Source organism: Artemia sp. Qi Xiang Cuo, chromosome 4 (assembly GCF_049724085.1).
Source record: "Artemia sp. Qi Xiang Cuo chromosome 4, ASM4972408v1, whole genome shotgun sequence".
In the NCBI taxonomy this organism is placed as follows: domain Eukaryota; kingdom Metazoa; phylum Arthropoda; class Branchiopoda; order Anostraca; family Artemiidae; genus Artemia; species Artemia sp. Qi Xiang Cuo.
Window position 1 is genome coordinate 78,518,506 of NC_142797.1, and position 15,250 is coordinate 78,533,755.

Below are 15,250 nucleotides of genomic sequence, written 5' to 3' on the forward strand. Positions count from 1 at the left end.
TCAGCATAGCCAATAGGACCCATATATCAGATTATGGAAATTTTCCCGTGGTAATGACATTTAATTCTGGAATATTTCTGGTAGAAAACATTACAAAAAAATACATCTTAGACCCCACTCTCCTCAAAAGAAGGATCCTTTGCCCTAAAGTAGAATGCAGGCATACCCAGATATAAGATAAATTCACAAAGGAATCCCCCCTTAGATCAGGGTTATTCATTTCCCAATTCGAATCTCGGGTATGTACCCCATTTTTTTATTCATCTTTCCATTTTTTTTTCTATGTCGAATTCTTCAGCTCTCTGTATGAGTTTTTGGCTTTGTTTTTTACTCCTTCCAATTCAGTCAAAAATACATTTAAGATTGAATAAATAAATGAAAACTTGTGTTAAAGAAGAACAGTGTTGAAAACAAATAAATTTGACTTGCCTTGGATTGCAGCTCGTATTGCTCGATCTGCGGTTTCCCTATCATCTGGTTTCAGACCACTGGTAGCGTCTTTTCCTTCAAAGTCAATATCCCCCAAAAAATCCGGTGGGAGCTCTTTAATCTCCGAGATTAGGTCTTTAAACGTATCATCATTGATAAGATCTCCGTTTGAATCTTCACACAAGAACTCAGGTGGGTTGAAACGAGAGAAATCTTCACAATTTTCATTTTTTATAGTTGTTTTCACTGATGCGGCTTGTTGATTATTGCTAACACTATCAGAAGAGTAATCTATCTGTTGTACTATATCAACAGAATATTTAACACTAGAGGAGGTAGAAATCGATGTGGATCCCTCGGCAGCGAACGACTGAGGATCACCCTCTGCTGCTGAGTCGGCTGGACGTTTCCCGTATCTTGGAGGCTAAAATAATGTGTATTTTTAGTCAACGGATCACAAATAATCTTTAAAAATATGTTTCTAAACGTCTAACACACATATTTGGACATAAGTCCAAGTTTTTAGTTTTCATAACTTGATATTTGAACATGCCGATACGGACGAAAATAAAATACTACCCAAAAACAACATAGTTTTGAAACAACCAAAAGATTTTTTTTTTAATACTGGTTCACCACCTAAAAAAACAGTTTGCTAAGTTCTCAAGTCCTTGGTCTGAGTAGAACCGGTTTCTTTCTATATTTCAGTATGTACTCAAACTACAAAGTACGTTTATTTTAATTAAATATTTTATATTTAGATAGCCGGATAGATAAGATTTATTCACAGTGAAATACACATAAAATACAATGATACACTTCTAAAGGCTTCATGGCCTGTAGATACATCATACGTTGACATAAACTTGTCCTTTAAAGATTGAAGATTCGTTTATAAGAATTATTCATAATGAAAAGCACATACAATAAATTGAATTTTTTGAACTTATTGAAAAAAGACAAATCAACAAATATATCACTGAATACCAAAATCAACGGTAAATTACTCATAAAAATAACAAATACCTCAACATATTTTCCCCCGTAAGGCTCTATGGCCAGTAAAAAAAGCGGGAGAAACAAAAACATTTTTTTTTAAATACATTCATCAAACAAATTTTAAATAACAAATTCACATCGCCAAACCAAGCAACACACCCCCCCCCCCAAAAAAAAATCCAAACTAGGCAAGGGAGTAATACATGATTCAACCCCCCAAATAAAGTACGGAACCAATCCGGAGACATCAACTCATCGGAGAAACGGGGAAAAAAATCAAATAGTGGCAAGAAAATCTCTCACATACTTTTTGAAGATACCACACGAGTGGCAGCCCATCGCAGACTCTGGAAGTGTTCCAAATCGTGTTACAAGCTATCAGAGGGTTAAAGTCAGACTGTAGTTACGGAGTAAAAGGTATTTGTAAATTATTGGAAGTGCGGAAAAATGAGTCGATTGCTCGGAAAAAAAATATATTATTACATAGAGCAGCAGGAAGCTGGCCATGTAACCTCAAAAAATTAAAAGAAGCACAAGACAGAAAATAGAGAGATATCAAGTCAAGCAAGGGTTTAAGCAGGGAACAGTATCCTGTATAAGAGTCCTTGCTTTATCATATAGTTTTGACAGAGGCTTCAATGATGAGGGAAAAGTTGGCATCTAAATAATAGAAGAGTATGACACATAAGGCTGAAGTAGGCTGTAGAATAGGAGTCTAAGAATTGACCCTGGAAAAATGTGTTTCAATCTTTTAGGGATCCCAAGGATTCTGGAGACTTTCGTTTTAATTAGGTCAATATGAGGCTTGAAGGAGTAAATATATGAGTTGATATTTTGGTCAGGCTAGGTTAGAAACCATTTAAATACCATTTAATATAATGCGTTCTGGGAGGCTTGATTTCCATAATTCTCTGTTGTAGTTTCCATAATTTTGTTACTAAAGTATTATATTTTCATCCTATTTAGGTATATCTTATTATGATTAACCTAACTTCACCTCTTGAGTGTGGTGAGCATAAGACATAAGTACCGATACCCTTTTTGTGGCAGAAATTGCAGTATTACCGTATTCTCAAACAAAAGTCTGTAGCTTAGATGATTCATGACTTACAACTTCTGCCACATTTTAAAGCAATTTCTTCTGAGCTTGTTAACTACTCGGTGAATATTACAAAATAGAAATCCAAAAATCAAAACACGGTAACTATACATTTTATTAATGTTGTTTGATGTACAAGAGTTGGTATGCGTAAGGCCAGTGGACTATTTATAAATTTAGAACAGCAAAGGGATAAAATCCCAGTTGCCTTAATCTAAAGTAATATCTCGGAACAAAGCGCTGTTTGGGTTATCAAACTCTAAGTTATCATCATCATTAACCATGGTTAGAGCAAAATTATGAAGCGAAATGAACGGCTAACACTGTCACTTTTACACATTACTACGGCAGACTCTTGTAAATTGGTAACAACAGAAATGTAGCTTTAATTCAAACCAGGAGTTATTACCAGAATGAAAGCTGGGCTTGGAACAGCCATGTAGGCATGAACTTTGTTCTGGGGAGGGGGAGCAATAATAAAAAAGGATAACTCGAATATTAAGTGGGAAACTGCCTCCTGGCCCCAGTTTCATCTCCCCCAGCTGAAATTAAGTATCTTCAAAATCTAATCAGAACTAAAGATAAGTCTACATAATTCAAGCATCCAAAGGAACAGGTCAGTTTTATTTAGTATACATTTGCCTTTATGGTACTCTAAGGCTCATTTTTCCCAAAGTATAAACACATACTGAACAAGTACTGACAAAAACCTATCCTCTCCACACAAAAAAGTGACCCTTTGTCCGCGTCTCCGGAGACGATTCCATACCTATGCGAACCTGGCGAATAAATCACAACTTCCGTAGGTGATTATCACAGTTTATATAATTATCCAGTATGATCATTCCCTATCTCACCCATTATAAAAACCCGGACCGGGGTGCGAGTGCTCCAGAGAACGTAGAAACATAAGCGGCATCAGATCTTTTCACGGGTAGACAAGTCAGACGCGAAACAAGTGGAAACCCGCTATTACGAATAATGCACTTTCTAACCATTTCTCATTGATTGACGCAAACACACTGATCCATAACTGCACGAAGAAGTGGGAGGATCTTTTTGTTCGCACCGAGAACGAAGACCAGAAATGATCTGCGATAAGCTTACTGGATAATTATATAAACTCTGGTGATTATACTTGTTCCGTAAAAGCTGTATTAAATTTAATGTATTGGCTCGGAGTGATTAAGTAGTATAACATTTACCCTCTAGAGGCGCTGAGGTACGCGGGGTCACTTTTGGAGAGTTTTGACTGTGCTTGTTCAGTAGATGATTATACTTTGATTTTTCCCTTGGTCGTTTTAACTTGACTAGGAAAATCAGCTCCTACTTTGCCTTCCTCCAGGATTTTGACGAAATTACACATCTTAGCCCCCCCCCCTTCGTACTTGCCTACCTTAGGCCTCGCAAATATAGCCTTGCCACAATCAGCTCGCTACAACCGGCTGGTTCGTATCTTTGGCCAACAAACACTTATCATTACGACGTTATATTTTCTGTTTTGAGCATTTCAAATTAAATTTTTGGAATTTTCATAGCATACATTCATTCTCGTGATGTTCCCAATTATCTTGCATAAATTTGCACGTTTCAAAACAAAAAATACAGACATACACTTGCTTTTTATGGTTACAGCGGTAGCTGCTTGCAACCTAGTAAAGGACGTCACATATTTACTACGTTAATATTACCCCATATGCCATTTACTCCATAAAGAACATACAAGAAACTTAGAAATAATAATAAACAATGACGAAATATCTAATTGAAAGTGAATTACACTCATGTCAGAGCCGTTCACATTTCACCAAGCCACCAATTGGTTGTTGTAATAGAATAGAATGTAAGTGGGCAACAATGTGTTAAACTGCCTTACAGGCCGTTAGTCGAGATATATTGGAACCAGTTTAGCATCTCTCTTGATTAGTGGGTGCGATGGGTGGACAAAAACTCAGAGCTCCTGCTCTGAATAATTCAGACGCAGATACAAAACATTTTTCTTAGCAATTCTCATATGCAAACAACAGTGTATGAGATGGGAATGGGAGGTGCAAAGAGATTAATTCCGGATAGTGGATTGTAACTGCAGTGTATGGGGGGGGGGTCAAATGCTTAACCAAAATTTTGGGAGGACACGGACAAGAAGCCCCTCTCCCACTGAACATGCGCTAGAACGGAAATGTCATCATATTTGGACAGGAAAAATGGAATGTTAAATGCACATCTAAAATCCTTTTAAGTTGTGAAAGAAATTTCGCCATACCGTCAAAATAGCATATACTTATTACGCCATTACGCGATACACGGAGGGGTTGGGGAGGGGTTCGAAAAAATCAACTTATGTTTGACAATAAATCTTGATATTTCGGGAGAACACAAAAACGAAGACTCCTACATATGCACCTGAACGGACTTGCCACTATAGCTGGAAAGAAAACGAAAAACGTCTATGTTCCTTTTTACTCGAAGAAGATTTTGCCACAAAGTTCCCCCTCCCCATTTTTAAAATAAAGCTTTATTGTGCTTGAAGTCATTCCTTCACCCTGATCAATAAAAAATTCTGCACTGGTGGGGTGCAGATAGTTGGTGGTAGATTCACCCCTGGATGGAATTGTCTTAGTTTTTTTTTGTCGTTAGTATTTAACGATTGCAATTTCATTCTTTAGTGCTAACACTGCATAATCCTCCGAGTATGGGGAACTATCATCAGTAAATTTACATACGACTTGCAAATAACTACTACGCCCTTGCACCAAAACTATCAGTCAGGAAACTACTTAGGCTACAGGGATCCCAAGACAGGTCCGTGCCCAGGTGAAGGGCATAACAATTACAAAAGCCCACCAAACTTCAATATTTTTACAAAAAATTACATGGTATCATATATTTTTCATGAGATTCATCCATTGTTGTGTTCACCCCCCCCCCTTGAAAAAATTGCTGTGCGTGGTAGTTTCTGCAAAAAAGGAAGAGGGGGCAAAATACGAGGAATTCTTCCTTCGGAAAGGTTGAGATATCAACTAAAAAGGCAAAAACCTGAATTTGCTTCATAGAATGCATGACAACCATTTCAATCGATTCAACTGTTCTAACCCCAAAATACACTCCTATGCTGAGAAATTAACTGCTATACCCAGAGCCGTTCCTAGGGTTGGTTGTGTCCGGGGCAAAATTAATTAAAGCGCCCCTCCCGACTCAAATATAACCAACAAACAAATCAAAGCGAACTATTTGATCAAGAGGGCAACCCCCAACCATGGCAACCCCATCAGCTACTTCACCCAGGGCAACCGCCCTGATGGCCTCGTCCCTTGAATGGCCCTGGTTATACCAGCAAACAATCAGATATATAATGCATAATAATTTATATCCTTGACCACATTTTTTTTAGTCACCGTTAAGTAAAGTAATAGTACAAAAATCAGGCACGTACTCGGGATTATTTTTCGAGGGAAAAGACATTATTAAAGTTTTGCTGGGGAGGGAGGCAATAGTAAAAAATCCAGAATTTGTCAGAAGGAAACTAGTCAAGATAACAATTCTTATTTAATAAAATGCAGAACAAGGATGTATCCATGATTTTTTCGGTGGGGGGGGGGGGGTACAAAACACTTAGAAAACGCGTCAGAAATTGGTTTATATTCATTTTTTTACGTTTTTACGACTTGGGCAAACATTACGGGGAAAGTTAACCCCCCACCCCCCTGATGAAGAATGATTATAGCTATGACACTTTAACTACAGCTCCACTATAACTTATCCCCCCCCTTCTCAATGCTTTAGTAACAAAATTATGAGAACTACCACAAAGAGTTATGGAAGGGGAGCCGCCCAGAGCGCGTAAGCTAAAATAGCCTAACCTAAGTACCGTATTTAATGATGGAGCCATTTTGCACTATTCCAGAATTGCCCAGAAGAACCAACAGGTATAACACATCCTAACCTTTCACTCTTCTATTGAGAACTGATTTGTTTAGCATATTAAAAATAGCTTTAAACTGGATTGACTCGTAAAAATGCTAATACTCTTATGAATACTTTATGAATAAATGATAACTACCAAACTATCTTTACAACAGAATTTATGCAATTTTAAGGGTCATGTTAATTTTGAGGAAGTCGTTTCATTTAATTGAAGACGATAATTAAACCTACATGTAGAACAATCAGGAAGCACCCAGCCTATGTGAACCTAAAACTGGGAAAAAATAGAGATACAAATTTTTATGTAGCTTGTATTTCAATTACACACTGAAATATAAAATTTAAATAAGACCAGAATAGCCGGTCTAGGGGAAGAGGAGTACGAGTTCTAAATAACTCCGGAATAGCCGAACAGTTTAGAAAATAATAGACAAAATAGTCAGGTGCCGAGACTTCAACAGGAAAGGAGTCAATACAAGGACTAGAAGTCCCCCCCCCCTTCCTTCAAAAAAGCTTGTCATCCAGGACATTATTGTATCAAGTTTAGAATATATTTTAAAAGTATATTTTAGAAGAAATTACATAAATTAGTGGAAAGAGAGTCTTAGAGTTATATTTTAAAGTAGCCAACCTAGATAGAAGCTATGAGTGCTTTGGTTTATTTTAAATTGTAACAAAACTTGCTCACGAAGCATATTTGCAGTGAAATTTTCCTTTCACTGGAACTGGGGACACCGTGGGCCCTTTCCCGCATATGCCTTAGGGCGCATATGAAATAATTTCCAATATTGTTTCTTGGGGAGGGGTGTAATAATCGTTAGCAGAAACGGGGGACGGCTTAGTTTCACCCTGTTGGCACTTTTTTCTCCCAAAGAAGCAATATATCCCCTTCCAAGAATGCTTTATTCTTCTTTCAATGAAAAATTAATGTAATTTGTTTGCACGTTTTGCCGTTAATTTTTTACAAATCTTTTTCAGGGGGATGGGGTCAAATTGGGTACTTCCTCTCTGAGTACGGTCCTGGGTGTATGACGGTTTACCCAGGACGGTTTTTATGTGCGTATTTAAAATTGTAAAACTTTGACGGTTTTTATGTGCGTATTTAAAATTGTAAAACTTGCACTGCGACACTTGTAGAATTTTGCTAGCCTGGTAAAATCTTTTACCGGTAACAATTCTGAGGAAGATCTAAACTTGATCTGATGCCCTTTTAGAAAATTCGTTTCTGTCCCCATTTATCTAGATTTTTACGCATTTTAACACTGACATTTTCTGTTACCAATCTTCTACGCCACCGTGGAAAAGTCGGTGGTATAGTAGCAATGCTACTTGGCATGTTTCATGGCCTACTAAAAATTTATTGACAGATTTTGTCTGAAAATACCAGTGATTCCACTACTCCTGAATTTTGTTACTGGCAGCTTTGGAACTTTTTCCATACCTGCTTCTAAGGCAATCCAATACCAGGCTTCTCTTGTGAAAGTGGGACTATATTGTATAGCCATCGAGTCACTTGTACATCCATCAATCTCATCTACGAAAAGGGTAGCTAGATTGAATTCACCCTCCCTCCTATAGATTCGTCCAGCAACCACCTCTATTAACTTTTTTGTAGCAAGCAACTCACCCTATTAGCAAATAAGCTCATACCCTGGGTAAACACAGGATGAGATGCCCCCTCCCAAAAAAAATGTTTTAATACACAGCGATCAATGACAATATTTAATTTAGTTTTAACTTCTTGGGAATGTAAAGTTTTCCTTTATGCTTCCAAGGATGAATATCTGGTACTTCCATACATTCCAGAACACATTCGAGAAGTGAAGTTGGGTTAAAAAAAATGAAATACTTAAGTTTATATATTAATATAATTTGGGTTATATATTTGAACATTAGGGGTGGTGGTGGCATAATAAGCTAACATGCCCCAATCTCCTCTTCCTAATGTGAAAATATATAGCCCAAATTATACAAATCCAAAGCATTCTGGGATGCGTCACTTGTCTTGTAGCTATGAAACCGGTTTCCTTTGATGTTACGTTCAGCAAACTTCTCGAGTGTGTTCTGGATTATACGCAAATACCGAATATCTTACATTGGTAAGGATTGACAGACGGTCTCAGACGAAACAATTGTGAAACAATTCCTATCACACACCATCTTCAATGTTCTTTATTATAGTAGCAAAGAATTACAGGATTGTGTATATTTTTCTGTTGGCGGCAAGGCCGTACCCAGGGGGATGGTGGTTAGGGGTTTAGACCTCCCCCCCCCCCCGACATGTTCCTCTGACTCGTAAAAACGTAACAAAAATGCATATAAACAAATTTTGTATTCTTTTTTTGAGTAACCCCCCCCCCCAAAAAAAAAATCTGAGTAAAACCCCCTCCAAAAAAATCCTGTGTACGGCCTTGGTTGGCGGGGAATTTTAAACATTTGACCGGGGCTCTTGAACCTAGAATCGTTTTTATTTCAATATTGCGGTCATTTATTCGCATAGTATATTGTGATCTATATTGGTTTGTGATCATATGTTCATATACTGTGCATGCATAATGAATATGTTTAATTCTGATCGTCGAATTACAGTTCATATAATCTCGATTGCCTGACCGAGATTTCTTGATATTGTAAAATCCTGTTCCTCATTTCACGGCGTGAAATAAGGAAGCAGGGGTAAACGGGGTCAAGAATTATTCCAATTTGTCCTAATTTGAAGACATTTAGCCTTGAGCTGCATCCAATGAGTGAGATGCCTAACTAATAAATTTAGCTTAAGATAGAACTCCTTCACTACCCCAAGACCCTTGTGGAGTTTTAATGTTTCCAAATTCTTTACCTCCTTACTCCATTTCTGGATCATTTGATTTTATAGCGCATTATTAATCTCATTTCCCAAATTTGCATCAACACCCATTCGTCCTCCACCTTCACTACAACAACAAAAGCAAAAAATTATATCAAATGTCTTTAATTTTAAATGGCTATGATCTTTCTTTTCCTGCGAAAATAATTCCTCATAAGCTGCCTTAAGCTATCACACGACAACTGAACCAATATCAGCCAACATTTAATTATTGAAACTCGGGGGAGCCTAAAGAGGAGCGTTAGAACCCTCCCCCCCAACACACACACAATTTTGTCCGACTCAAAAATGCAAATACACATTTTTATAAACTTTTAATCACCCCCCCCCCCCCCCGCAAAAAAAAATCCTGGTTATGGTCCTGTTGAAACTAGTCAGTATTTTTGTAGCGGCCATATACCTAGATCACCATGTCAAAACTGGCAAGTTGTTCTATGTAGGCCGAACAATCTTTTAATATACTCGAATTGAATGAAGCTTTTATCTAAAGTGTAAAAACACAGGGAGCATCGTTATTTTGGAATAGCTGCCTTTTAAAGGAGAAAATGAATGGTTCTTGTTTAACTTTTTAAAATAATCATTTAAGATTGTTTACTTGTAAGCATTTTTGTTATTTATTTGAAGCCAACGAACCAACTTTGTTTTTTTTTGGGAGCTGGCGCTTACCCCCACGGAAAATAACTCTCGAAAAATACCCTATCGTAGCTGGTTAGTCTCCAATCACTTTCGACCAACATACCAAACATTGGCATATAAAGTTGTCTGATAGTTTTTTTTGTCTTTTTTTTCGGCTATTCTACGTTTTATATCTTCACTGCACCCACGATTTTTATTAACAATACTAGAAAATTGATAAGAAATAGAATTTCAAACAGTGGCGTAATTTTGTCAAAATCCTTGGGGGGGGGAGGCAAAGTTGAAACCAATTTCCCAAAATAATGTGAAAATGACAGTAAAAACTTAAAAAAAGATATTTGGTACCATAAAGGTACTTTTTAGTACTATAAAGGTACTTTATAGTACTATGAAGGTAAATATGTACAAAAAAACTGATCTGTTTCTGTTGATGCTTAAATTACGTACGTTTATCTTAGTTTTGACAAGATTTTGGAAGAAACTAAATTTCAGCTTGGGGGGGGGGCAAAATAAGGTCTAGGGGCAAAATGAGTTCTGGGAGGGGCAGTTACCTCCCTGTCCCATAGCAAATTACGCCCCTGATTTCGAAGGCTTAGGCCTCAAGGCCTCCCTTGTGTACGTCCCTGGGACTACGTCCGTAACCGTATGTCGACTATAAAACAATGTAAAAAGAGAGCTATTAACGGTAGTAATCCCAGGATAGGCACGTAAATCTAGAGGGGATGGGGGTAAATAGTGGAAACGTATAAAATATCAGAAAAATAGTCAAAATATCAAGGTTTCGGTAAGAGTGGGTCTAATTCCCCTCCCTCTCCTAGGCACAGGCTTTGATAATCTTGGAAATTTTGCATCAAATTTGGAACAAGCAACTTATTGGGCAATTCCTGATCGACGGCATATTTTAAAACTGCTCCAAACCCGTGTTGCCAGTTACTTGGTCTAACATTGCGCCACCTGAAAGTGAAAATGGGCCAAAACTCTATTTCTCTATACGCCGAATAAACGATCCCCCCCTCAAAAATGCACTGATTTGAAAAATTCAATGCACAACTGCCTCAAAAAAGCACAGAAGTGCGCAAATGAGCCCCATCTGGCCACTCTGCTCCAAACTGCAATTTCAGTTGGCATCAAGAACAGGTTCAGGGAAAGGCTGGACGATTTGTAATCCCGTCAAAAAAAAAAGCACAAGCAAAACAAACTGATAACCCCATAAAATAAAATAAAACACACCCTCATTGGCTATGCAATGGCAAAAGATAACTTTCCTGAGCCCCCTTCCACGGAGCCAAAATCCAAGGTTATCTCATGTGATACATACTACAACTGCTAGCCAACAACCCTCGTTAGCCTTCTGGCCCTTGTTTTTTTTTTTTTTTGTCAATTGTTCATCTAGATCCCTGAACAGTTAGTTGAGTAGATACAATCCCCATATCCTACCTGTATCTAGTAGTTGGGTCATAAAAAAAATAGGGGCCACTCAAACAAAAAGGGGCACGTATTGAACTATAGCAAAAACGATTCTAAATAAATGTGTAAACCTTCGTTGTTATGTGGTGTTTATGAACTGAGAGGAAAACAAATCAACCGATGAAGGTGAAAGAGATAGATCTTCAAAAACTATTTCGTAGTTTGATTTGATTTCCACTCTGTCCATAAACTGCCAAATGAAAACAAGACTGAAACATGATGAAAACAAGATTCAATACATAAAGGAAATATGGGCAATGTAAATATAAACAGCCAAATTAAACGCGAACATCGGAAATAAAAATGTTGCAGGCATTTTCATTGGATTCAAAGACAATCAGATTGAGCGTCATGCTCCCCTTTCTGTCCCGGTGTACTTTTGTACATATTAAGAAGTTCATTTTGACTAATAACTACTTCGGTAGTAGTTCCACCACTTTTTCTTAAACCAATACTAGACTTTCTTGTATATCGAGTACGGTAGGATAAAGCAGGAAATGCAGATTACTGACAAGCTATTCAGTCTAACTCATTAGATATAATGCTTTTATTTTATTTAGGGTTTTCTAAGCCCTTTCAGATATGAATAAAGCTTATTTTGCACCGAACCTTCTCACCAGAAAAGGGTGCATTTTACTTTATGGCTGCTTTACTTTAGGGTCTCTTCATTGTAGCCCAGGGCTACAATGAAACTCTGGCAATTATATTTTTCCAGGATAAAGGGGTTGTTGCCCAAAAGAAAAGAGTGCGTCAATGGACACGCCATGATTTTGTACTCTTATGAGAAGCAACATCTTTGCAAGTGTAAAACTAGGCCATGTTTGAAATTTGGCACAACTTCTTTCAACGCGATTCTTAAGGATATTTCTGCGTTCTGGGTACATAATTCTAAGTTTTAGTTTTCACAATTTTGCTAATAAAGTATTATATTTTCGTCATATTTTGTTTTATTTCATTAGCATCAACCAAACTTGACTTCTCGAGTGTTTCTCACATAATACATAAGTACAAAAAAAACACCAAATAAAAATTCTGTATTTAAGCATTCATCACAACTTAACGCCTACTTTTATGGAAAAATAACTCCACAGCTCCCATATGCAGGCATGTGGGTAGGAATTCCTTTTGGGGAAAGGAAGTAAATTTGTCAAAACAGCAGTCTAGACTGAAATTGCTCTAAAAACTAGCAGTTTTGATGTGATACCAATAATCCTAGTTAGGGCATATGCGGGAAAGGGCCCTCGTTATCCCCAGTTCAAGCGACGGTTTCACACTGAACCCAGATTGCTATATTTAGTAATTAATATAAGCTAGGTTCGTTTAGGACCAGGGGCGGATCCAGGATTTTTTCAGGGGAGGGGGCAAAATAGGTTGATCCGATAGACTTGCGTTAGGAGTAAGTTTAATTAACGCAGAATTGCATTAATGAAGTAAATTACACTACTTTAGACTATGTTAGGGGGCACGTGTCCCCCTCGCCCCCCTGGGTCCGCCACTGTTTAGGACTTTATATAAGCTAAAACTGGAAGAAATAATCACATTTTAAAGACATATTTAATGTTCCAATTCCCCATCCCTACCCAATGACTCTAATTTTTTAGGAACTTAAAAAAAGTTCATGTTCGGTAAAACTAAACAAAACCTCGAGAAATGGGTTTCCAGTTCATATTTGGGTCGGAAAGTGTTTTAGACCTCATTCCACCACTCCTTCTCTGCCTTTAAGATTTCAAAGATTCTATCGAAACATTTAACGAAATTGGTGATGCGATTTTTAAAGTTTTTGTATCCCCCCCCCCGACCGAACAAAGAAACTGGATACGGCCTTGCGTTTGAGTAGGGGAGGTGAAGTGAGCTTGAAAATATCTTCCTAAGGCCCTATCGGGGTGTTTAGATACAACACTCAAAATTTCGTTCAAATGACAAATTAAAAAATCACAGAGAGAAGATTGAGAGAAAAATTGCAAAAATCACGAATATTTTGAATGATTTTGGTGAGAAGATTGTACATGGCATTATCAGCAAAAGAGTAGTAACACTGTATTTCCAAATATAGTGATTGTTACTGTAACAATTGCGTCTCAGTCTAGCCTTAGGCTAATTACAAGACTGTAATATTTGTTACTTCTTTTTTTTCAAATTGGGACTACATTGCATTTTGCGCAACCAACAGGTTTTTTGAAACCAACAAGGTTTTGTATGGAACCTAATATTAATTGGGGGGGGGGGGGGCACCTGAGACGCAATTGCCAAGGTGGCAACCATTATGTTTGAAAACTGATGAATGGAGAGTCAAATTGTGCTTTACAATTTTTTATTATGTTGCTTAGTTCAGAAGATAAATCGGACACGACTGTTACAGTAGCTATTTTTGCATTTTTTACGGGGGGGGAGGGTTAGAGTTCAAACCTGAGCCCATTTCAGGGTAAAATTCTAGGTGGCACTATAATTTAGCTAGGATGAAAGTGAAAACATCATTTGATGCCTTTTTTATGCTCTTTCATAATTCAATAATCGCTTCTGTCGAAAATTGCAGCTTGAGCCCTTAAAGGGGCCCAGAAGGTAATTTATATGAATTATAAAAGATCATAAAAATACATAAAATGATGTTTTCACTTTCATCCTAGCTAAATTATGTGGCCCACTGGAAATTTATCATGAACTTTACAACCTCCCCCCCCCCCTAATGTGCAAATATATATTCTAAATTGGAATATACTCTGAATTGTCGATGGTAAAGTTTCAAATCACAAAATTCAGCGCTACTTTTTATCGACGGCATTCGAAAAACTTTAAACGGTAGGAAAACGGTTTAAATTTGAGTTGCCTAATAAATGAGGTTTAAATTGCTATACATAAGTATTTTTGGAATATATTACTCTTGAACAACCTATTTATAAACTAGTGATTAGTTTATAAACTAGTGATATATTTTTAACCACTTTTCAGTAACTTAACTACTGTTGATAACTTCTTTGTGTGGTTACAAAAATGAACTACCTTTGGGGCCCCTTTAAGGGCTCAGGATACAATTTGCGACAGAAGCTATTATTGAATAATGAAAGAGCATAAAAAGAGGTATCAAATGATGTTTTCACTTTCATCCTAGCTAAATTATAGTGCCACCTAGAAATTTACCCATTTGAGTAAATTACGGCTTTGGAACTAAAATATAGTACTTATCTGTTAGCCAGTACACACTCGAGAATTTTGATGTATAAAATCGGACAATGTCCGGTTTATTCTTGTTTGTAAACGGAGAAAAAGGCATCGATTGGTAGGCTATATTCACTTTATTCGTAAGTCAATAATATGATTTGGTAAACATTTTACCAAATCATATTATTGACTTACGAATAAAGTGAATATACCACTCGATGCCTTTTTTTATGCTCTTTACAAATGCAATAATAATCATTTTTGTCGGAAATGAATTTTACCCCCGCTCCTGTATATACCAATTCAGGGTGTATATTTGCGCATTAGAGGGGATGGGGCAAATTTTATTTCTGGTGTAAATGGGAGGTAAATTTAAACTTTACCCCCCCCCACTCCCCTAATGTGCAAACATATACCCTGAATTAGTATTTAGGGGTGGGGGTAAAATTCATTTCCGACAAAAATGATTATTATATTTGGAAAGAGCATAAAGAAAGGCATCGAGTGGTATATTCACTTTATTCGTAAGTCAATAATATGATTTGGTAAAAATTTACCCATATCTATCTCTGAAGTGTCTCAGTTTTTTTCAACCCCGTACCTGTAGATCCAAATTCTCGAGTGTGTACTGGCTAACAGATAGATACCAACATATATATGGGTAAATCTGGATT

At 37.1% G+C, this 15,250-nt stretch overlaps 1 protein-coding gene across 2 annotated transcripts in view; it reads right to left on the reverse strand.

The window, feature by feature from the left end:
- LOC148953464 (uncharacterized) overlaps positions 1–15,250 on the reverse strand; it is a 78,954-nt gene that overhangs the window by 38,103 nt on the left and 25,601 nt on the right. For both annotated transcript variants that reach the window (XM_089088546.1, XM_089088547.1), the window contains one exon: positions 430–853. In XM_089088546.1, the coding sequence (XP_088944672.1) occupies positions 430–853 (424 nt within the window). The remainder of the gene's footprint in view (positions 1–429; positions 854–15,250) is intronic.